This window comes from Anas acuta, chromosome 6 (genome assembly GCF_963932015.1).
Source record: "Anas acuta chromosome 6, bAnaAcu1.1, whole genome shotgun sequence".
NCBI lineage: Eukaryota > Metazoa > Chordata > Aves > Anseriformes > Anatidae > Anas > Anas acuta.
The window spans coordinates 26,205,054-26,229,254 of record NC_088984.1 but is presented as its reverse complement, the minus strand read 5'-3'; the positions used below and the strand labels follow the sequence as shown (position 1 = coordinate 26,229,254).

Sequence of the window (24,201 nt, the reverse complement as noted above, 5' to 3'; positions counted from 1 at the left end):
ATAAGTTATTGTGACATGCCTCACGTGATTTTATTTTTTTGCCTTCTCTTAAACTGGCTTATGTGCAAAATTAGACTGATGTTTAAACAGTGTCAGGCTGTCAAAGGGAGAAAACGACGGTGCTACTGTGACATGAAACATGACAAGAAGAAAGATTAATCACGTACTCAAAAGTGAAAAGTTGAATACAAAACGCATAACCATGTGTCTCAAATTTGTTATTGTATGTGAAAGACTGAATGCTGATCCCAAGATATGCTTCATAAATTTCAAGTTAACTGAAAAAAATTATAACAGCAAACATACTTTGAAAAATCAAGATAATGGAGTAAAAGGTTAAAAAAAGTTCCCTAAGACAAAAATGCATGATCTAGGCTTAAAGCTTTTATGCCTACACCTGAAACAAGCTAGATTCCTACTCAGCACTAGAAAAGTTTCCAAAAAGAAAACAAATCTACTAAGAAAAGCGCAAGTCAGAATTCAGCTATAAATAAAGCAAAAGTCACTGTTACAATAAAAATATCTCAACTGTTTATTCCACTAATTTATACCAACTCTACTACAGCAGGATATACACCTCAATATTTTTCATCTATTTTAAACACTTCTCCATCTTCCCCTGAAATGTGCCCTAACTTCAAATGTTTCAGAACAATTTCTCTTTTTTGAGCAAATTTGTCAGGCATCAGTTTACTTATTAGACACATTTAAAGATTTTCAAGTTCAGTGAGCATTGCCATTTGTGAGTAGCTTAGCAAATTCTGCTGGGGAAACAAACAAAAAAGCAAATGTAAAAACAATGTAACAGAAAAAATATCTGTAATATGAATAAAATTATAGTCCCAATTTCCTGATTAAAAATCATTAATTCCCTGAGTGAAAGGATATTTTGTTCCTAACTGCAGCACACCTGAATTCCTCTACTGGAGTTAAAGTGAAAGAGCAAGGAAAAAGAAGATTACTTTAAAATGATGCAGCAGAAATCAACACAGAAATATTTCCCCTTTAACAGAAGGGTCCTTGTCTCCTTGGCCCAAGCATATCTGGCAAGTCCTTTATATATGCACAGTAGTGGAACGACTCTTTGAAAAATAGTTCCCTATCAAACCTTTTTCCTTTTCACACATTTCAACCCAATTAAAGACAAGAAAGATTAGTGTGAAAGAGAGAGTTAATTTTAGAAAATTTATGCATAAACCCAAATGTGTTTAATTACTGCAGTATTTCCCACATGTAGGAAAATCATTTTTAAGTAGGCTGTAAAACAGTGTTTTAAAAAGTAAAATCAATGACAGAAGTAGTTCAGAACTATCAAGTAGATATCAATTAAAATTTAGCTTCTTAAACACGTATTTCACTTTTCACCAGAATTGTAAAGCAAGCCACAAAACATACTTAAAATTGTTCAATTATGTACTTATCCTGAGGACACTGCAAAATTGTGCTAGAGCTCATTTGTGTAAGAATGAAATCCTTCTCTCCCCTTCCTTCTGTCCACCCTTCTCTCCCAAGAAAGGGTCATACAGAAATAAATATAACGCCTAAGAAAAAGAAACACCTAGTTCAGTTTGCCTCTCACCTATATTGGTAAAAGGCAGCCCCCACCCATAAGCACAGCACAGAAAATGAAACCTGAGAAAATGAAGTAAAGGAACAAGAGCTAATGGATGCACATCAAATCTTGCTGTTCCTTCAGATGCCTACAAAATAGACTAAAAACATATTGACAGAAGAGGACTTCCCCCCCCCCCCCCATTTTGTTTTCCTCCAAATAATGCTGACCGTACCCAACACAGCACTATTCATTCAGGAAGCAAATGACAGAAGCCATAAAACAATTCAACAACTTGAGGACTGCTCAAAAAAAAGAGAGCACAATTCTTCACAATTGGGTGTTTTTGCACATTCTTTGTTCTAGGCATGAAAAAAGGAAAAGGGGAAAGGGGCAAAGATGATGACAAAGCTCCAAAGTTTGTTGAGCCAAAAAATTGGTAGACTGATTTGAAGGCTATGAATCCGTGCTTTGGGTTTCCTATGGAGCCTGTGAACATCAAAAAAGTATGTTATTTGTACACAGCAAACTCCACATGAACCTAACCAGCTTAATTACCTATTTTTCCCACAATCAAACTATACATGCCTTACATTTTTGTAGGTATATGCCTACGCAATCTCCTGAAGCTGCCTCAGTCTTGAGAGAAGGGAAAGGGTACCCTAACAGCTGTTTAAGTCTTAAACTACCAGGCTTAAGCTACTGGGAACAAGCTCCAACACTTGGAATTCCACTTGTCAGTCATGTATTAAGATGACAGAAGTTATTTTTTTCTTTCAAATTTACCCTCATCCTTTCTTATTTCACCACCAGAAATCTCTCCAGTGCCGTATACTAGTTCTAAATTACTCAGTGAAGACCCAGGCCTTAATAACCTTGAAAGTCAAGTTGGGCACCATTGGCCCCAGACCATAAGAATCAATGGTGGTTTTAAAAGCTATGGGAAAATGATCACATGCTAAGGTAAAATGCATTACACAAGCAGTTGTCCAAAAGTAAGGAATCCATGGGCATTGCCTGAGGGCATTACAAACAAGGACCTGCTGATTGTGTGTATATGTTCTCACATCCGGGGATCAAAGGATCCTAAGTTCACCTTTAAAACTTCTTCCCAGAAGATACATACACTGGCTTCTACTCTTTTCTCCAAATATTTGTATTTTTCAAATACAAGTACGTTCTATTCCTGTCATTTTAAAAGCTCCCTTAGTTCTGTTTATTCAGATCTATTCTTTCCTGAAGCAACCACTTTGAAATATACGGTACCTGCTCAGAGTGGGACAGTTACAGAGGAGTTGTACTGCAAGTCATTGGCCACTGAGCAGCTCTGCAAACGCTGATGTTCATCCAGGTAGACAAATGAAGAGATACTACTTTGTTACAAACATAGTTTAAAGAGAACACTAACTAAAAAAAATAAGAAATATGTGATTATATTATTTAACCATTAAGGTTATTTACATTTTGTGCCACTGAAAGCTAATGAATATAGTAAAAAGCAGCTAAATTCAAATTTAAAAAAATCTTTTGCAATTAACTGAGAAGAACAGATCAATATCTAATTGTACAAAAATTGCTTTTCCTATTAAGCTAAAAGAGGTGTCTCTTAGACCCACTATAAATAGCTTTGTTACAAATTCTTCAACACGAGCAAGCTAACAGAACACCAGCTATTAGAAATAATCCAAAATAAATAAAAAGTGCTAGATGGCTTCAAAAACCCAAAGAGTTTTTCAAACTTCTCCTGAAAACATCTAATTGCTTAAAACGTCACTGCATTCAACATGCTGATTATTATTCTACCCCTTATCTGGGTTGTCAAACCTTCTTTCACAAAAGTTTTCTCTGCATACACTACATGTACAAAACTACTTTAATACAATGCACCATGACTTCGCCAGAAGTAATCTATCATCACTAACAGTGAGCTAATGACCGAAGGGGGCAAGAAATGTGATTGCACTAGCACCCGAGTGCCAGACACCGGGTTACAAAGGAGGGTGCACAAGGATGAAGAATGAACAAAAGAGTAAGAGAGGCTAATCCACAGGGCAAGCCCTCCCAGCCCTCCACAGCCCTGCTTTTTGTGAGGGGACTGACCTGACAGTGATGGACCAATGCACTTCTTTGATTAGAAGTGAAACCTGTGCTCTGATTAGATGCCAAAACCTCGCCCCAATATTTAGCACTGCTGACATCCCAGTACCTTGTACACGATAACCAGCAGCAGGTCCCGGTGCACGCTGCCCAGAAGAATGGTTGGAGACCCAATAATAATGCACTGTTATCCCTCACACCCACACCTCTTGGGGAAGGAGCACCTGAAGGAGAAAATCCCACTGCAGGAGGGACTTTGTAGAGATGAGGACAGTGTCCCAGTCAGACCCAGCATTATCAACTCCACAGCACCTTTGGGAAAGGCACAAAAAGCATAGGAAATTTGGGGGAAGACTGTGAACCCCCAGGCAGGTCCATGAAGTCACACCGACCCTTGGTGCAAGCTATTTAACAACATGTGACTCAGTGGTATCGGCAGCAAAGATTCAAACAGCGTGGTGTACAACACCACTGGTGGATGTATTCTCCAGGCTACAGTCAAAGCTCCAGCTGGCTTGCTGCCAAGGCCAAGCTCCCTCAGGAGCAAGCTCCAAGCCACTGCCTGGTCCCACCACTGCAAAGCAGTGGCTCGTGCATCATCTCCCACCTGTAAACTACTGCCACCTCCCCATGTCTCCTCGAGGGGCATCTTGGGGCTGCTGTCCTGGGGACGCCCTGCTCAGATTTACAAGGTTACCAGCATGGCCATTTCAAGACAATTAACACCCAGTGTTTATATCTCCTATTATTTCTTGAACACATACAGATTGCAGTGCCCAGTTACCCCAAGTTAAAAAACAAATCTGTTTCTTGTTGGTAATGTCTTTCAATCTCATGAAGCACCCTTTCCAGCTGAAACTTGGCATATAATGCTTGTTTAACACTTATTTACAGAACACAAACCCGGAGCCCCAGCTTACTATCAACAATGCCCCCATGCATAATGAAAGAGGATGCTGACATGATGAAGAGATGTTGTAGGAGAGCACTCAAAAAATCCGGATCCACAGAGGTGCAGCTGTGTTTGTGGCTGACCATCTCCACACACAGTAAATTTTATGGTCACAAACACTTCTGAACTGGCCATTTTCACATACTGTCTGCCTCTTGCAATTCTTACAGCTCCATACCTGTGTTCTTCCATAAAGCACAGGTAATAAGGTCTAATAAAACTGTCACTTGTGAAGTGCCAAAGAAAATTGTTTAAGATGTTCTGTATGTGCTACATTACAGTGCCAAAACAAAGCACTCTCTTGTAAAACTTGGTAATCTCAGCCTAATCTTTCATAAACAGTTGTTTGCCACTCCAACAGAGCCTCTCAGATTTTGTTTTAGACTTCAGTAAAGAATTTGTCTTGCCTGCAATATGTTCATCCAACCAGTTATCCTCTTTTTGCTGGCAAGATAACAGCTGGAAACAATGGAATTAACATGAAAAAGTGAATAGGAATGAGGAATATGGTTTGCTTATTCAGAAACAGGGGACGTTCTCTGGAAAGCATAACTCAATGGGATTTAGCAACAGTCACAGACCAGTCCAAGAAACAGCAGCCTCTCCACACTAGTAGTCCAAAGCATGAGGACTAACTAACCCAGGAACAAGAAGTAACTTGTATAGGCCAGCTCTGTAATGATTTATGTAACAATAAACCCTAAATGAGCCAAGAAATACAAGTTCTTATAATTTCAGTCAACATTTGTTGCTGCAGTGCAAGGAACAGGGCTACTACCATATCCCTTTCCCAACCATAAAATGGAAATTGCAAGGTACTCACAATATCAAAAATTAAAAAAAAAAAAAAAGCTCTCAGGGTTATAAAATGAATGAAATACACTGAACCTAATCAAATTCTGCAAATCATTGTTCCCTAGGTCAACTAAGCAAGCACTACTAGTGATTACATAATACAACATTGGGTTTGTTTTTCCGGTGTTTTGGTTTTGTGTTGTTCCCCCCCCCACCCCCCGCCCCCTTTAACCAGGGAGTGCTCTGAAACCACAGCCATTCAAACCAACCAGGAGGAGGCAGCTTCAAAACAACCCAAGGGAGGTGACCGAGCCCAGTTAAGCTGCAGAAATCCCTGCCACAGAAGACCAACCATGCAAGTTCCCAGGCGTTCGAGGGAGGAGCAGGCCAACTCCTGAAACCAAAACCCATTACCAGTTCTGGTGTACTGAAAAGTCCATCCACCTTATAGAACCCTTGAGCCGCAGACTGAAAACCCACACCTCACCACCAGAGCTTCCTCAATTCAGAATGCAGTACAATAACATACTAACTGTATACTGAAATTATATACTATATAAGTGGTCATGGCAACAAAACAACTTGCTTGAAATTGGCTTACTCAAGCCTACTCAAAAAACGTTATTCTTACATAAAAGCTAGATTGTTTAGCTACTTAAATTACATACATTAAAGCAAAAGCCACCGCAGTTATAGATTACAATTTCACGCAAATGTAGACTAATCTTGATAAAGCAAATAACATGGAAAAGACACTTAACTTTGCCATAACGCACATAACACACCACAGATAAAAAAAAACTAAATCCTACAACCCCTTGCTTTCAGACAAAAAAAAAACACACACACACTAATTTGTCAATTGTCTAAACATGATGTTATAAAGAAGTGGCACATCAGAAGCCACTACTCGTTTCAAGAACTCCAGCCCAGACTACATTTTAAATAAAGCAGCAGTGGCTTCATAAGTGAAAGGATTTTGCTATAGCTGGAACTCTAACACGATTTTAAAAAGGGATTTCCCCCAAAATTCTCACTCTGTAGCTCCAAGGTGTATGGAGAAAGTAGCCTTAAAAATGAAGCTGTCAAGAACGCAAGCAGTAGACCCAATTATTTGCACAGCTACTTATTTCTCTGTCAGGTCTCAACTGCTTGGGACAAGGGGTTTTGGTTGTTTTGTTGGTGTCTAAGCAAATCACTGGCTGATTTTATTTATTTATTGCTAGTGTCTTAAACAAGCCAGTTCAACCAATTCAAAAGATCTTACCTAACCACTTCAGATAAAAAGAAAGTGAAGTTAAAAGGAAGGAAGTGGGGCTGGCTCGGATGGAAGGATAGCACACAGTCCCTGACAACGAGGGACAAGAAGCCAGAGAACAAAGATCACTAAAAGATGCCCCTGTTCATCTCCCAAGGAAAACAAATAGTGTTTATTTTCAAATGCTTCTATTTTCATAACAATAGATCAGAATTTAACTGATCATCACCTTCAACCTCTGTATTAGACCACTCAATGATGTGTCTTCCATTAAGGTGATACAATTGTTTTCCACTATTTTACATAGTTTTCTAGTGAATGCATTCTGCAATGCTATGATAGCACTTATGTATTCACAGTACAATTCTGCTGGATTTTTGTTTTCCCCTCCTTAAGAGTATGCAACATGCTGGGGAAAAAGCCAAGTACTGGAAGTCCCAATAACACCCACTGTTTACCATTCAATCAAATGTTACTACAAAATAAGTATACCTCATCTGCTGTTTGTTATTCTTCTTTAGTTCTACCTTATATGATTTGAAGATATTTGAAGTATGTTTATGTTCTCAGCTATTCTCCATGGAGCCAATAGCATTCCTAATTAGACAGCCAACAGAAAAAGGAATAGCAGGTGTTCACGTGCTTTGTACGTTTGGGACAATTTCAGAAGGGACTGAATTCCCCCTAATTTTTACTTTTCCATTAAATAAGCCAGAAAGAAAAAAAAAACATACATCCCTTGAATTGCCAAAAGAATTTCACAGCCTAGGTTTCTATACAGGGAGAGCAGATTGCATCTAGAACTGAGTATCAGCATGCTGGGCACTGCCATCCCCTCCTTTCCCCTACATCTGCTAGGAGGTTACAATACAGGTAGGACTGCTACATTTGTGCACATTAACTTTCAAGCCCTGTTCTACTACCAAAATAATGATAATTAAAGCAGACAAGCAAGCAACACACAAACACTACCTTACAGCTAATGTTTATAATGATCCCGATCATGCTGAACCCTTTGACATAGCTCTCCCAGAGCCTGCTGACATACACATACGATTTTGGTGTTTTTTTTTTTTTCCTTCTCCTTTTTATGATACAGCCATTGATCAATTAAATATCACAGCACAAGGATATTCTTTTCAGACTACTCTCTTTCCAGCTCTTATATTACTTTTTAACACCCCCAAACTGTAGAATTATTCATATCCTCATTAGTTTTAATGAAGAAAAGCTGGTGTTCCAAATGCTGCAATTATCAGCTTTCCCTCTCCCGCATGTGGCCAATCATCAGGTTTTCTAAACTTTGAAGTGGCACAGCTAATCAGCATAGTTGCAAAACCCTTTATGCTGTACCATAATCTTTTCCACAGTTTTACATCCAAGGAGGTGAAGATCAACTCTTCTACAACAGTTCTGCCTTTGGGAAAAATGGCTTGTTGACTGCTGACCTCTGTTTAGATGAAACGGTAAATAATAATATAAAAATAAATAAAAAAGCCCCCCACACCTATCCTATGCTAACACCTAAACTCTTATTCAATAGTGCTATTTGTTACGCAGGAACAGAGGCACTGCCCAACGCACAGCTGAAATGTACTACATATTTGACTAATTGCAGGTCTCCAAACAAGTTTACTTCTTATTTGTGTTTGAAACAGAAGTGTAAAAGAAGACAAACTATGAAGGTATTACTTGAATTGCTATCAAGTGAATGCTCATGGTTAGGTATATACTATAATGCTACCACAAAAACTAGGCCTATCTTCAAATTGTTCCAGCACTTGAAGATTTTTTTTTTTTCAGTTTAAGAACAAAAATGCAAGATTTTGCATTTTGTCAGACTGGTTCATAATACAGAATTAGTATACCTGATTTGGGTTGGGGCAGTGTGGAGGCAGTGGAGAAAAACACCCCAGCAACGGGTCATCATAGCAAAAATAATTAGAGGGGCCATAACAACTGCCCTAAGATGCAACTTCATAAATGCAAAAAACTAGGAGCTGAACTACAAAAACACAATCATATTATCCTCAAAGCCTCAACCCTGCTCTGTAGAGTCATAGGAAGGTTACAAGGGACAGGATAAGGAATAGTCTTACATTATATCATAGAGCAAAAGGAAAAGCCATATGCTATTTAAATATATATATATATATACATATATATTAGTGTGAAGTAAATATTATTAACACTCCTGTGCTTAATGCAAGAATTGCCTGTTGGTCTCAGGCACTTGTTCCAAAGTGTAGCCAAAGTTCAACACTACTAGTCACCTGCTTCATTTAAATTTGACCTATGCTCCATGTTGTTTGCTAAAATGACGCATCAAGCCCCTCGCTAACAAGCACTTCCAAGGCAGTAATCAAGTTGTGATTATGTCTGTGGAACGCTAGCATTATTTCCCACCTTTCCATTCCAGGTTGTTCAATCCACAATTACAAGCTGCTGCACTCTGCTCCTGGATAACCACAGGGCTCTGTTTTCCGTCCCTGCCAGTAATTCAATCAACCTGAATATTCAATGTAATATTTTTTTGAAGTACAGAAAAAAAAAAAACACTTAAAAATCTATGGCCACATACAAGAAACCTTTTGAATTTGCTCTACTTCAAAGTACGGATTAGAACTTTAAGCTGCATTAGAATCACCTCGAAATTACCTAAAGCCTTTTAAAAGCTTTGACAGAAACCCAATGAGGGGTGCCAGGGTTATTTGCATTACATCCTAAAGCCACTGAATCACTGAAAATAGCAAGACTCCCAGCACCTTTAAAAGACAAACACACAAATCCATGGGGCAAGATGTTTCCTCAAAACTCATTGTACACTTCAGTACGACCCTTCTCCATGTTGTAATTACCAAGAGATTATGGCCACTGCATACAACAGACTGCATCTGCACAAAGGAACAGTGCCCCTGCTAATTCCAGGAGTCAGACACCTTGGACATTTCATGCCATTTCTCTCCTGGGAGCTAGTTGTTAGAGTCAACCAAGCTGTCTTGAATTCACTCTCTTTTCCTATAAATAACAGGAAAGAACAGATTTCCATCACCAAGTACATTGTTGAACAAATGCCTAGAAGTACATACTGAACAGCAGGCAAAATAATCTGATTCCTTGGAACCGAGCACCTTCCTCAGCAAGGGTTAATGACTGGTTATTTGTTTAATTTAGCCAGCAAACTAGAGAAGCTAACCTTCCCTCTGGAGAACCAACAGTCCAGTTTTAAGAAGTAACATGCAAAAGCAGTGCCACTTTATTAACAAGATCTGTTCACGTTATACAAGCGGCATACCACAGTGCTGACTCAATATGATAAAGACTTGCTCTTTCCGCAGTCATGATCACAGATCAAAGGTTTGAATAGCAATAAGGACACAAAAAAACACACCCCTCAGGTAAACTAAAGTCCTCAGTATATTCCTTTATACAGTCTACAATCTTTCTCAATAAGCATATGAAAATGTATATCCAGAAGATCCCCTTCTCTGGTCAGCAGCAACTCATGAGTTTGATAATCACAAAATCAGTCACCAGAACAGTTCTCCCAGTGAAAATTATAATATAATTATAAGTTACTTGTTACATAAATTATTAAATTAAATGGGTACAACGTCCTTAGTTTAAAGTAATTCACTAAACAACACAAGGCTTCACAGGAAAAACACAATACATCGTTCAAGTCTACCCCATTGCACAGAAGAAAACCCAGGTACACATTCCCAAGTTCTGCCCAAGAACCAAAGTATGTCCTTCCTCCTGTTCCTTGGACTTCGGTACAGCAGGTGACATGCCCGTGTGGTGTGACACCCATGCGTGCACTGCTTTACCTCCAAAGATATTAAGTATGCTTGACCCTGCCACGTAAAGGAAGCAGTCGGCTATCTGCCTACTTGACCAAACAACTGGCATCAAAACAAAAAGTACTTTGGACCAAATTGAGTTGGTTACAGAGGTTTTCCAAAGAACCTTGGAAACAAACTTATTTAACACTTTAACCCATAACATTAACACAATTGGTTTTAAAAACAGCATCCATAAAGCTAAAAAATATATCTTTGCATATAAAAAAAAACTATCAGGATCTCAAGGCATGCAGCAAGAGGAGATAGATGCCTTATTTTAAATAAATGTCTTCACAACCATGCATATGGGCCTAAAGAAGTTTTTGCTACAAATTGGAAGTGCAGTGGCTGGGAAAGGTGAGTACCACATTTAATAAGTTTATTGATGAACCACTACAAATGCAAACCTGGTGTGGTTATGGTGAATGAGAAGGACAAAGTGGTATTCGTATACTACAGAAGACATGGAGGAGGCCATTGGTGGAATTTACACAGTTCTTGAAAATAAACTGAAATAATAATCCAAGCTGCAACATCTACAACCATGCTTGGACCATTCCCAGCCTAACTACCTGCATATTAGCTAAACTTCTGCAGAAAGGTAGTACAGAAGTTCTCCATCTGTGCTAGTGTCCTAAACCAGAGAACAGCCATTTCAGAACAAACGCCTAAAAGATGTAAAGGGAAAAGAGAAAAAACAAATGCTAACTAATGCTAATATGGAACATATCAAAACTTATTCTGGATTTCAAGTTGAGTTTACACAACAGAGAAGAAGTTTAGATTCTGTGCTCAGAGACACACCCCATACAATTTCTTAATTTAAACAATTTGGTACTTCAGGGTTCAAGACAGGGAGTGAAAGGGAAGACATATCAAGTGTGATACTCCCCATCACGATGGATAGTGACAATATTTTTCCATTGAAATATACCACTTTTGTGGAAGTCAGAAAAACACCTTCAGATTTCCTATAATTCACAAAAACATTAAAATATAGATTATAAAAACAACATCTGCAGTATACTGCAAAATTGGAACAGAGGAAGTGGTCACCTATGCAACATGCTCCAAATAATCATTACTCTTGCCAATGTAAAAATAAAAGCACCACAGATTTTCTTTTCAGAGAATGTTGGAGAGGAATACTTTCTAGTCTACTTCTGTCAAGCAACACAAAACTGATTTTGAAGAAAAAAAAATTACAGGACTTTAAATACAAGTTAAAAAAAACAAGCAGTTATCTGAAGAAAAAAAAAGCCTTCAACTCAACTATTCATCACAGTTACTATAACCAGGGTCAAAAGCAAGAACTTCAGTTCCATATGAAGATTATTAATAAAGCCAGTGGGTAGTTTTAACTTCATATGCATCTGCTATTTCAAAACTAAACTTGCCACCCACAGTTATCAAAGTTCTTCACAAAATGCATTTTGTACCCACTCCAGCAGTTTAACTTCAATGCCACGAAGGCACAGCAGAGTACCACAAGACACCTAGTTCCTGTTGCTGCATTGTTTGTTCACCTCATTAGCATTATTCTACACCAGGCTACAGGAATTTCCTGATCATACAGTTTCTACTTACAGCTTTGATTCTTATGGGGTAGATATTAAGATATATAAAAAAAAAGTTTAGGAAACCTTCCTTAAAGACCGAACATAAAACGATCTAAGAAACATGCCATCTAAGGAAAACTTTTCAGAAGTGTTAATATAAAATGCATTAGCACCATATGAAAGACTCCTCAGATTTTAAAGATGTAAAACATTGAGATCAGGAAAATCTCAGTACTCTGAAACCCGGTTCTTTGATTTCTTATCAGTCAGTAATCTCTGTGTAGTCCCAGGAAGGCAAGCAATCATAACTTGAAAGTGCCACTAATATGACATGGGTCAAGCTAAACCTAGCAGTTTAAGCTTAGAACCTCAATCAACAGCAAATGAAGACATTTCTTCAGCAAAAGAGCAAGTCTTCATCTTCTCTAATGGAGGTTCTTCCAAAAAAAGTGATTAGCAACTTGATTGCATTAACTTGATTGCAAGATCTACCATAGTGTATTTTATTACCCTCTTGAGAATTATACCTTAAAGTTAAAAACACACTGGAAAAAGTGTACTTTTAAAAAAACCACTAATTACTATAATTACTAAATCCTGCTAAATAATCACAAGAGTAGAACTTGAATTCATCAAAAAGTTAGCTCTTATTTCAAAAAAAAAGCAAAGACATGAAATGTATTTCAAAAAGGGGGGGAAGGGGGACAGTACCAAGAGAGGCATAGATTTTGAACTGGTTACTTTTAACTAGTAAGAAATTACACACATGAAAAAATATAAATTGGCAAAAACAGTGCCATAAAACCACGTACTATTTTCATGCTGTTCTGGGAGGGCACAACACAGCTTTAGACTTCCTTGACTAGCTCTGCATGCATTTTCATCTTAGGTTTTGACTATTCCTTGTTTTCAGTTCAATTTTCAAGAACACATAACAAACGATGCCTCTAACCAAGCTGAAGTGTATGCAGGTCAACTTCCCTAATTCTTAAAAAAAAAATCACCTCTTACAATTCCCGTTTGCCAAGTATTATCTTTTTTTACATCTACAAATTTAACACCTTGCCATTTGTTCTATTACTGTGCATTTCCATAAGATACACAAGCAGATGGATGGCATTTATCTGAAGCATCTTTAGAATACAAGCTCCAGGTAGGAACTACTTCAGTTTTGTAACTATGAATACATCCAAACAATTTTTTTCTGAATATGAGTAATAACTCCACTGGTACGAAACATCACTGCAGATACCACGTTTACACTGGCAAAAATGTGCAGCTTAAGCAAATTCAAGTCTTAATTCTAATTATCAAAGACTAATACTGAAGTATTGATTTTCAACTTTTACACACCACTCATTAGCTATAAATTACATGTACATGCTGACAGAATGCAAAGATACTGTGTATTCTCAAGGAAATACACGTATTCCTGAAATGGATTATGGGGGAAGAAGCAATGCAAACACTTGTAAATTTCTAGTATCGTGTTAATATATTCAATATAGAAATTACAGTTTTAATATTTGAAATTTTATTTCAACTTTATTTAACACCTAATTTCTTTTACAACACAATGTCTATACATACATATAAACTTCTATTTTCAACAAGAATTTCAACAGCTTCTAAATACTCCATTTGGCACACCACGTAACTCATCACCATCACATTTCATGAAAAGAATGTAACAAAGTTTCTAACAGTGGTTAGAAATGGCAGCATGAACTAATAACTCACCACAACAAGGCTCCCTTATTTTCGCAAGGTTAATCGCTCATTTGCCAATCATCAAGTTCATATAAGCACGTGTGTTAAACGTCAACATGAATAGACAGAATTCCAAATGTTACATCAAGAAAAATCTAAGGAGGAAAAAGCAACTTGAGCCAGGCTAGCCTTATGAAAAGAGAAAGAGCTTTTTTCTGACAGGATATGTGAATGCCCATCTCATTTGTGACCAGATGTGCTTAAAACAAACTCTCTCCCTCCATTCCTTTCATTGTTTGAGGAACAGAAACTAATTGCTTCACTTGTTTTGTCATCTGGGCCCTAAGTATTGTAACCAACTGGGGGTAAAACATCTTCAGATTGAAAGCACTGCAGTGGTACAGCTGAATGCTCTCCGAAACACAAACGATCCAGGTCCCGAACCTGCTCCCTGCTGTATATCTATTTAATATCCATTAAAAAAAAAAAAGAATACAAATAAAATAGAGGGATCATTAGAAAATCAAATTAGAAAAGCACAAACTTCAATTTTGCACTTATCTTAGATACAATGGACTAACTTGAGAATCCCTTTCCTAGCATTCAGAGGCAGCTGTACTCCAAAACTATCATGAATCCTATTAGTGCCACAGATCCACTGCAGCATTTAAATTTCTTTAATTTCTTTTAATTTCTTTACATTTCTTTAGAAAAGTAATGGAATACTTATGGCAAAATGAAAAGCTCTGGTGATAACAAACGTTCAGAGAAAGCGTTCGCAGTTGAGGATGTTAAAACACAAACATTGCAATGGACAAAAAAAGTATTGGAGTCTATCTGTTAAGGACCTTTAAAGCACATTTTCACTTGTAAAGTAGCTACAGCTGAAATAAGGAACCCTTGTAATATGTGCCAGGACAATATTCATTTTAAGAAAAACGACTTTATACAGAACTAAATATGTAAAAGCTTATGATTTTCTAGGGTAAACAGGAGGTTAATTTATGCATACAGGCACTGTGTTACGGCTGTAGATCTATAGAACTGAATTTTCTTTAATAAGCGAAGCAACATTTGACCAGGCGTCTGTTCTTAAACCTACAAACTTACCTTGAAGCATATCACTAGACCTGAAGTTTATTACAAGAATGTTTCCAGTAACCAGGAGCACATGATAGTGTAATTGCACACCCTGGAACGTAATATCACACTTAAAAAATAGTTATTTTAATGATTACACTAATGAGTTCTGAACTTCCAACCTATGTGGATTCAGTTTCATAATTACACAGCTTGAAATCCTCATCAGCAAATCCAAATGCTCCTGAAATCCAAATCATTTTATAATCTTGAATAATGCATGGCACCTCTGCAGCAAGAAATTAAAACAAATTTCATAAAAATGCAAAGCTTCATAATCTGTGTTCTAAAAGAAACTACATTATTGAAATAATGTATTGCTTAGTAAGTCCTAGTGATAGTGATTTTCTACCACTGGTACTCACAGTTCAGATCCCACTTCAAAAATAAACAAACTAATTCGTATCAAAATATTTTATTTATATATATACACACACATATATGGTGATTCATGGCATGCTACTACACAGGACTGAAGTCAAATATTTGTTTCCTAAACAAGCACTGGCTCAAAAAGGCATAAAACCTTTTCTTCCTGAGAAGTGTGTTTTTTTCCTCTCTATATATATTTTTACTATTATTTTTAAAAGGCTGTAGCTTGGCAGGATTGATTACAATTTCATCAATAGCAAACAAAACTCTATTTTAATTCAAAGGGTCAGTAAATTAAGGTCCACATTCCTCTCCCCCCCCCAAATGTGACTATTCCCCCTCCCCAACATGCTTTCAAAAGAAAGAATTCACCACAGAAAATATACATAAGTATAAAACGATACATAAAGCCTATACGAACTCAAATATTTTTTGGCAAGCATTACTGTGGTCTTTTCTAACAAATCCAATAGGTTAAGAAAAACCTGTGACTCAAGATTAGGGGAAAAGCCATCACTGTAGTCAATGCAAAAGGGTAGCTACTCTATTCTCCTGTAGGATTGACCTGCGTCTCACTTTTTTCTCTATTTAAGGTACTCAAAAGCACAAAGGTTTTTACAATATGCCCTTTTCTGATGCTTCCCCTCCTTGTAGAGGTGAGATGCTCAGCTAACTATCAGACACCTGAAGAATACTTACACGGACTCCCTTGACAGAACAGAAGCTGCACAGCAGTGTTTGTGTTCGTATCTTCATTGCACAGAACCAGCTAAGAATATTTTTGTAAAAAGTACTGTCAAATTATTACTGTCAATGGTAACAATTTCATATCCCAGTAAACTTTGATTATGGGAGATTACAACTGGAACATCATATTACAAGTTATTTTTACAGGAAAGAATCAGCCTACTTGGAACATAACAAAGCTAGGAACACTATCACGGCTTTGGAGGTTGTAACTTCGCTACTCAAAGTAAAGTGTAGCATTTCTACCAATTTAGGGTATGACAGAAGAATGAATTATTAGTTACCCTTTTTGTTAATCAAATATTAGGACTTAGAAATCTATAGGATCTCATTAGTGTATCCACAAGATGTGAAAGCAAAAATCAGAAGCAGTAATAGTCAAATACCTACATATATTCTGGCAGAATTATTAACCACAGCCTGAAAACTACACTTCAAAAAAGCACAGTCAAATCAAAATCAAAGAACTACAGCCCTTATGTACTAGCTTGGCCAAGGTTCTGCAACTTCACTTTTCCCCACCTTAAAACATACCAGGCTTTTGAAGTACTAATCCTTATTTTACCCCGTTAGGTCCAAGAACTGAAGATAAGAACTGGCTGCCTCAGGACAACAGGTCTCTCAACCAAGGCATTCAAACTTAGAGTAGCGCAATCAAGGCTCTGCCAGCAGCACTAAGTATCAAAACTCTGGAAGGTGTATTTGCTGCAACCAGTTTAACAGCCCGTGAAATCAAATACATTAAAACAATAACTTGTCTATGGTATTAATCTATGAAATATCATAGCATCTCAAAAACTGAGTCCAGGAGCAACAAAAATTATCTTCCAATCTTTCCCTTTATTTCATGCCTTCTTTGGTGCAGATTTATGGAAGACAGAGCATTTGAGTTACAATACACTGACATGGACTAGCCCGCATCAATTTCGCACTTAAAACATTACTTCCACATCATAAGAAACCAAAAGTTGCTTTTTGTGCTACCAGATACATACCTTACATACTCATTCCTTATATCAAAGGGAAATATATTTTCAAAACCTTCTCCGGGGAAAAGTTGAATAATATACAACAACTTGTAGAGCAGCGTACACCACAACATACACTTCAATAAGTCGAAGCTCTCAGCTGTAACAGTCTTACATGGCTTGCTTTGTTTTTTCTATACAAGTGTAATATACTGCTGTACAACAAACTAAAGAATAAAAAACTCCATTCTGCATTCCAGTTATCAGAAAATTACAAAACCCCAGAGAAAATACTAGACAGCTCAATTAGGCAGGTCTGGAGTCTGAACAAAATTTCTTTGTTAAGTATGCATAATATGTATGGGTCATATGTTTCAGTATAAAAACCACATGACAAAAAGTGGGTAAAGCACAACATTTTTAGGCTCTACTGACCCACTGGAAACTAACTGAAATAGGGTCTCTGCCAATGATTCACAGTTACTGATTTTAAAGCAGCAATGCCACAGCTCCCCATTAGGAGAAGTTCACTGAGAATTCCAGAGCCCTTTGATTAATTTTATTTATTTTTTTTAAATCAAGATGCTACTGTTTCTGCACCTTGCTATTTTGACTTCAACAAGAGGGTTGATCAATGGTAAAATGAAGTCACTTCCTTCAACACCTCAGACACCCTTCTACCACACCTTTACTGAACATAGAAGTTACTTCACTTCCAACTTCTTTTTCCACTTGAGAAGAAAATGATGGTATGCAGGAAAAGAAACTGTCCAGGAGTGGAACAGCTTCCATAACTTAACTGAAATAACATCACATCTTACAGTGTGCCATCACCTCCACAGCTGGAATGACAAAGGTCTCCAGAGTCACACTTGGATCACAGAATAAATGCTGCATAAGCACTATAACCACCCAGCTCTTACGGTGACTAAATCTACCTGGACACAGAGAAGTTCAGGGGCTGCTAAAAGAAAACATGTCTGTCAGGTACTCAGAGATGTTTCCTTTGTACAGTTTAACCTGGAAGTTGATACCCGCTCTGAATCCAAGCTTTTTGCTGAAGCAACTACTCCAAACCAACCTCACATTCACAACATGGCCTTGCTCTGAGCTCTTCAGTGAAACTAAAGCTACATGCGAACAGCCCTGTCTGAAGTAAGGTTTAGGAAGGTACTTCGCATCCTGTACAAACACAGCTTCAGCCAGATCTTCAGATTCTTTGCAGGAGCACGCAAGCTCAGGAACTGTTTTCAAATCAGCAGCAGACAATTTCTCCAGCATTTGGAGACCTTCCAGCATACGTATTCCTAATATCACATTTCTGCTGGTAGTGAATTGAGAAGGAAGAGTTCATTGATTTTGCTATTTATTATTTCATTAAGAGCTTGGCTAAAATAATTCGAGCTACACTTGATTCATACTATTTACTTGATATCATCATTAGAAACATTTAAATGACAGTTACAATCCCTAAAAATCTTTTACCTGAATGTCACTGTCAGCATTTCGTTTATGTTGCTCTGTGTGCTTCAAAACCTTTTGTAGCTGTGAAAAACAACATACAAGTCACCTGTATTTAACCAAGGAAGAGTCCAAGAAAAAAAAAAAAAAAAAAAGTATTTCTAGGACCACACGGCCTGCTAGTTATTCTACTCAGCACAACACTAATCATCACCACATACTCTTTTCCTTCCATTCCTTAAAAATAAATAAATAAAACCACCACACCTCCCCTCACACATGGTCTGCTTAAACCAACTGAATTGCTAACTAGGCAGGCAAGCCTTAGGAGAAGCTAAGCTTGCAGTACCTTCTAGGCTGACAAGCCTAGGTCTTTTGCCAGCATCACTGACTGTGTGAGGATACCCTTTCTCCAGTAAGTTCATTGGCTTTGGTGGACAAATTGTAGATGCTACAATACTGCACTTTTATCAATGTTACTTGCACCTCCATGGTGAGTCTTACCAAGGAGGAAGAAGGGGAAAAAAGCCACCCTTGACAGTAGGTAATCACATCCTACTTCAGAAGGGCTCTGCTGATAGCTGCAGAGCTATTGTATTTAGTCCTATCAAGATAAAGATTTCAGTAAGTCAGGTTAGATACAGAACCCTACGGGGAAAATACACTTTTTAACTCATTCAGAGAGCAGGACTGCTCTGTTCTAGGAAGTTATTAGCAGTTTAAACTCTTTTCCTGTAAACTGAGCAAGTTTTAACTCATGAACATAGAGCTCCATTACATCCTTTTAGTCTTCTAAAGTGTTTATGAATATATGAAAACATAACTCCATAAATAAATCAGAGGGAAATCTCGATAAGTACATCAAGTTTGAGTTCAGACGTGCTAAACACAGGCTCAGTGTACACAATGATATGAAGGGAAACATTTTGTATTCATTTTTGGTGCAACAGAAATTTTCTTACAGCATTTTTATCAGGCAAAGAAGTAATTTCAAGTGAGAGATCTGTTAAGAACAGCATACAAAGAGGACTCCACTTTTAGCTAAAACACATTAAAACTGGACAGTTTAAATAGGCTTTTTATTCAAATGACAAAACTTGAGTTTCTGGATTAATCTACCATACAGAGCAATCAGGACACAAACCACTTGGCTAGATAACTCAGTGAAAACAAACTGTTTTAAAACTGTTCAGCATTAGCTTTGACATCCCATTCAGGCCACAGATTATTATAGCGACAGCATGAGGGGCTCTTGCCATAAAGAATTGCCAAAGCACTTCCACAGCACGTTCCCAAGCACATCTAACACTGATTTAGGACCAGTTTATATGCACAAGGAACAAGTTACCTGCTCTAGCATGCATAACCACACAACTGATAGCAATTAACTTCATCCACTGTACTGCCTATTATCCAGTTTTTAATTAATTTCGAGTTCAAGAGGAAAGCGTGAAGTTAACATCCGTAGAACTGCAGAACGCTGCCACCACTCCTAATAAGGCCCAGCGGGTGTCTCAGCACCACAGCTTCCCACCGCTGGAAGCTGACCATTTCTCCTGCCCTCCTGGTCTCTCAGTCATTACCGACCCATGACAGCACTCTGCTGCTCACCTCCGGAGTGGCTGCGCCTCCTTAACAGGCTATTGTTAAGGACTGTCAAAAGCTTTTGAAATTCCAAATAAATTACATCTGATAACTCTCCCTGATTCACCGTGTTGTTGCTAAAGTGAAAGAATTTCAACAGATTAGCAAGCACATTTTCCTTTGCAGAAACTGTGCTAATTTACTGCTATCAAGCCATGATCTAGAGCAGATTAATGCTTCAAGAAAAAGCACCAGGCAGTTTCCTCTGCCACTACAAAGGAGCTTGATGGTCAGCAATGCCAAACAATTTTGTTTAAAGGCACTGAGGTTAAGTGCAATGCTTATTTTTGTATAGACTGACTGATTTCCTGAGAGACTGCACTCCCGTCTTGGACACAAAAGAAAGAATGACAAGAATAAGGCAACAACAAAGCTGCGGCCTATTCCATTTATCACACATTCAGATAATCCTAACCAAAGAAAATCAGCGCATAGATACACATACCAAAAATTCTTTCATCTATTTATGGACTTTAAACACCAAATTAGATATCAGATATTAGATCTCAACATCTCCTCCCATTTTTGCAAAGCTTAAAATATAGCCAACATCCTCAGTGTGGAATAGCACTGGCCAAGGCTCAAAGGCTAACAGGCTACAATAAAACCATTAAAAAATATTTGTAAGCCTTTTATAGGGCTGGTTCTTTGGTATCTGATCATACTGAATCCTGCAAGCAGGTAGCATCAATGACTTCAATATACATACTCTGAAGGTGCTATGGCCCAATTTCACTCCCATGAAAGAACTGTTTGACCCCTCAACCAGTAGTCCCATTATGTGATTACATGTTTCTGGTTTAATAAAAAAAGCCATTGCAGCTACCACCGTTCTGTAAGTCTTACTTATCACTGTTTCGCCAAGGCCTTCTGAAGAAAAGACAGCAGTGATGCATCACCTATAGAGACACTTGAATGTATCTTCCTTATTTTTACCACGTCATTGAGACATCACAGGAAGGGAAATTGAGGATCTTGCTGTATTCCTAAACTGTCCTAGTCTACTCCAATGAATAACATCCTGTTTTGCTTCCTCCCTCATCCTCCCCTCCCAAAAAAAAGCCAACCTCAGAATCCCACCTAACACTTTTATAATAGAAGATGCTTATGTTTACAGTTGTGTAGAAATTTCTCCAGCAACAATATTCAACCATAGCGATACTCACTGATAAAGTATAGTAAGGCCTTGGGAACAAGTAGAAAATTGGATGATATATCAAATATTCTGCAAACTACTGCTCAAAAATGCATGAACATTTGTCAGTACTAAATAGAGGTAATCCAGGGTAGACATGTTAGCTTTTATTAACTGATCAGACAAACAAGTAAACCATTTCCATTAACTCTGATTATTTGATTTTATGACATATTATGCTGATGGCCTTCTGCCTCGTATAGCCATGTTAATCCTCAGAAAGCAATTGGTTTCCTCCAAACCAAAAAAGGTTTTGTACATTTCAAGTATACTTTCAATAATAAGGACAAACAAGAAATGCTAATTGGACATAAGAAAAAACAGCTTCACTAATTTTAAGAATTCCCACACAAACACCCATAAAATGTCATGGAGGCACCTCTCAGGCAATTTGCTAAGGTACGGAGAAACAGCATCCCATTAATTGTAACCAAAGCAACATACTTTTTATTAAAACAAAAAAACAGCATGCAGAACTAGCATTTCTGTTTACAACATACAAAGTTATTTTTGAAATCACCAAGCATATGGCACCTTAGGTAGACAAAGCTATTTGTTTGTAGCTATAAGCATATCCCACATTTAGACCCTCAGTTTCAAGTCACTAAACATTTTTTCCCTGTGATTTTATGCAACACAAAGCATTACAAATTATATCCATTCTTCTTTACAGTGAAATAAGTCACCAGTTTACCAAGCAATTTTTTTTCTGGTAACTACAAAAACATTAAAAGGAACTCCTCTGCATCTATTATTTCTCTACCTAGAGAGGACACCTGTAGCAAACCACAAACTCTTTGTGAAATACAACACAGTTGGAGCAGCTGCTCTTGTCATCACAGGATTTGTCTGTTTATTTTGTCACACATTCAACCATGACATTTGAATGATTCTCAGAAACTTAATTCTAAGCAGAAGAAAAGATCATCAAAGACATTTTAAGTGGCATAAAAAGAGAGTCTTGTAAAACTCTCATTCCTTCACCACAGTTTTCATATAGCAATAAAAGGAAACACAAAACTGCTTGAAAAGGTTAAGTCCTAAGTCAACTGCTAGGTTCCTCTGATTATCTTCATTGTTTTCATCATTCTTTCCCCTTCACCCTGCCCCCAGTTCTACTCCAGAAAAAGTGCTACAGCACCTATAGGCAGATGTGTTTAATTTAAGGATATTCAACACTCACCTCACCTGCTGGAAATCCAAGAAATTAGAATGTAGCATTAGTTATTTGAAAAGACATAGCAAAAAGCAGTGGTATTTTCACTCACTCTACCTTATCTTTGTCTTCCACAACATCTGCCAGCACATCATCAGGGTCCAGGATTCCTCCATCTGTGTACTCCAGGTGGTGAATATTTACCCAGTAAGTTGAATCCTGTAAGAGACAGACAAGTATTCTCAACCTAACCTTGCATGCTTTTAGCGCCATCAGATGAAGCAGTTTTGTATCCCATCTCCTTCACACCCACTTCCCTCTTAAATCATAAGGTAAAAGCTTATTCTAGAATTGAAAGTTATTGAAAAAGGATAAAATGAAAACTACAGACATAAGACACTACTTATGGAACTCTATGCAAAAAAAAGTTGCCTGTAGTATTTTTCCATCCTGGAAATTTTAACTCACAGACAGTTGTCTCATGGTCCTACAAACAGCAGTCCCAAGTGAAGAGCTCCTTGAGCTCTCCAGGGACCATGGCACTCTTCATCTTCCCAAGCTGGGATGCCTCTAGGGCACCCTGAGGAGAGGAGCACCTCTGGGCCAGCTCCTCAAGGGATGAGCTTGGCCACCAGCAAACGCCGACCAGGAAGCAGGTGCGTAGCTCATGCATGCCAGGGGGTGATCTGGCAGCACATGACTGGATTTAGACACCCACCAGGACCCTGCAGTAAGCTTTGGGTGAATCTTACCGTCCTTGAATCTTTTAAGTTGCTGTTTCTATTGCAGCAAATTCCACTGAAATCATTCTGTTAAACTGGTTGAAGATCAAATGCTGATTAAGTGCTGTTAAAAAATCATACTATCTAACCTTGTTATTTACCATAAAGATGGAAAATAAATCCTAAATCACTGCTATGCTGAAGTGGCATAAATTCAATTCCGCAACAGTAGTTAATGGAAATAGCTGAAAACATTTGGGTTTGTTGCTTGTTGTTTTTTTGGAGTAGTTGATAGCTGGACAGCTTGAGTTCTAATCAGCGCACACACAAATACATGTATGCATGGACACACACATCTCCTAACAGTTTCTGATACATATTTATTTTTTTTAAAATACACAAACATGTATAAAAACATTCACCATTTTTCTCCTCCAAGGAGGTTGCTCAGGCTGTCATTGAAAAAAAAAAAAATAGTAAATTCCAGTTTGTTTCCAGAAATGAATGCTCTCACATTGCAATGCAGCATTGTATATCATATAAACAGCAATAGTTTTCTGAAACCAATGTTTTCCTCATCCATTAACGACTCCACTCCAGTAACTGGGAGCTTAGCCATCCTTCCAGTGACCCTGAAGCCAAAAGGCTCGGACAGTACTGCTCAAGAGCCTGTTCTCCAGACATGAAACACAAAGAGGGGTGCAGGCACACAGCTTAGTAACCATTGTCTCCAAACCGTAACAGCTAACTGCAGACACATGACTTGCCAGGAGGACAGGCTAAGGGGCACTTCTATCTGAGCTTGCCCTACCAGAGCCAGGTACTGGGGTTTAACAAACACACGGCAGATCACCAACTCACAGCAATATGTTTGAGTGATCCATGGTACCAGCACCAATTCAATGCTCATCGAGGCATCTTCTACAGCACACTGAAGAGGAAACACGCTTAGTTAAGATCATAAAGCATATCTGAGACCTCCATCAAATAGTACGGAGACTGCCCAGAATACATAGAATTAAGGATCA

The 24,201-nt window shown here is 37.9% G+C and overlaps 1 protein-coding gene across 5 annotated transcripts in view; it reads right to left on the bottom strand.

Annotated features, from left to right (window-relative positions):
- The window catches only part of PARD3B (par-3 family cell polarity regulator beta), a 399,577-nt gene that overhangs the window by 350,885 nt on the left and 24,491 nt on the right, over nucleotides 1-24,201 (bottom strand). For 4 of the 5 annotated variants that reach the window (XM_068685930.1, XM_068685927.1, XM_068685928.1 and 1 more), the window contains exon 2: nucleotides 22,569-22,670. The exons of the other annotated variant lie outside the window; for it this stretch is intronic. In XM_068685930.1, the coding sequence (XP_068542031.1) occupies nucleotides 22,569-22,670 (102 nt within the window). The remainder of the gene's footprint in view (nucleotides 1-22,568; nucleotides 22,671-24,201) is intronic. 5 annotated transcript variants of the gene reach the window in all.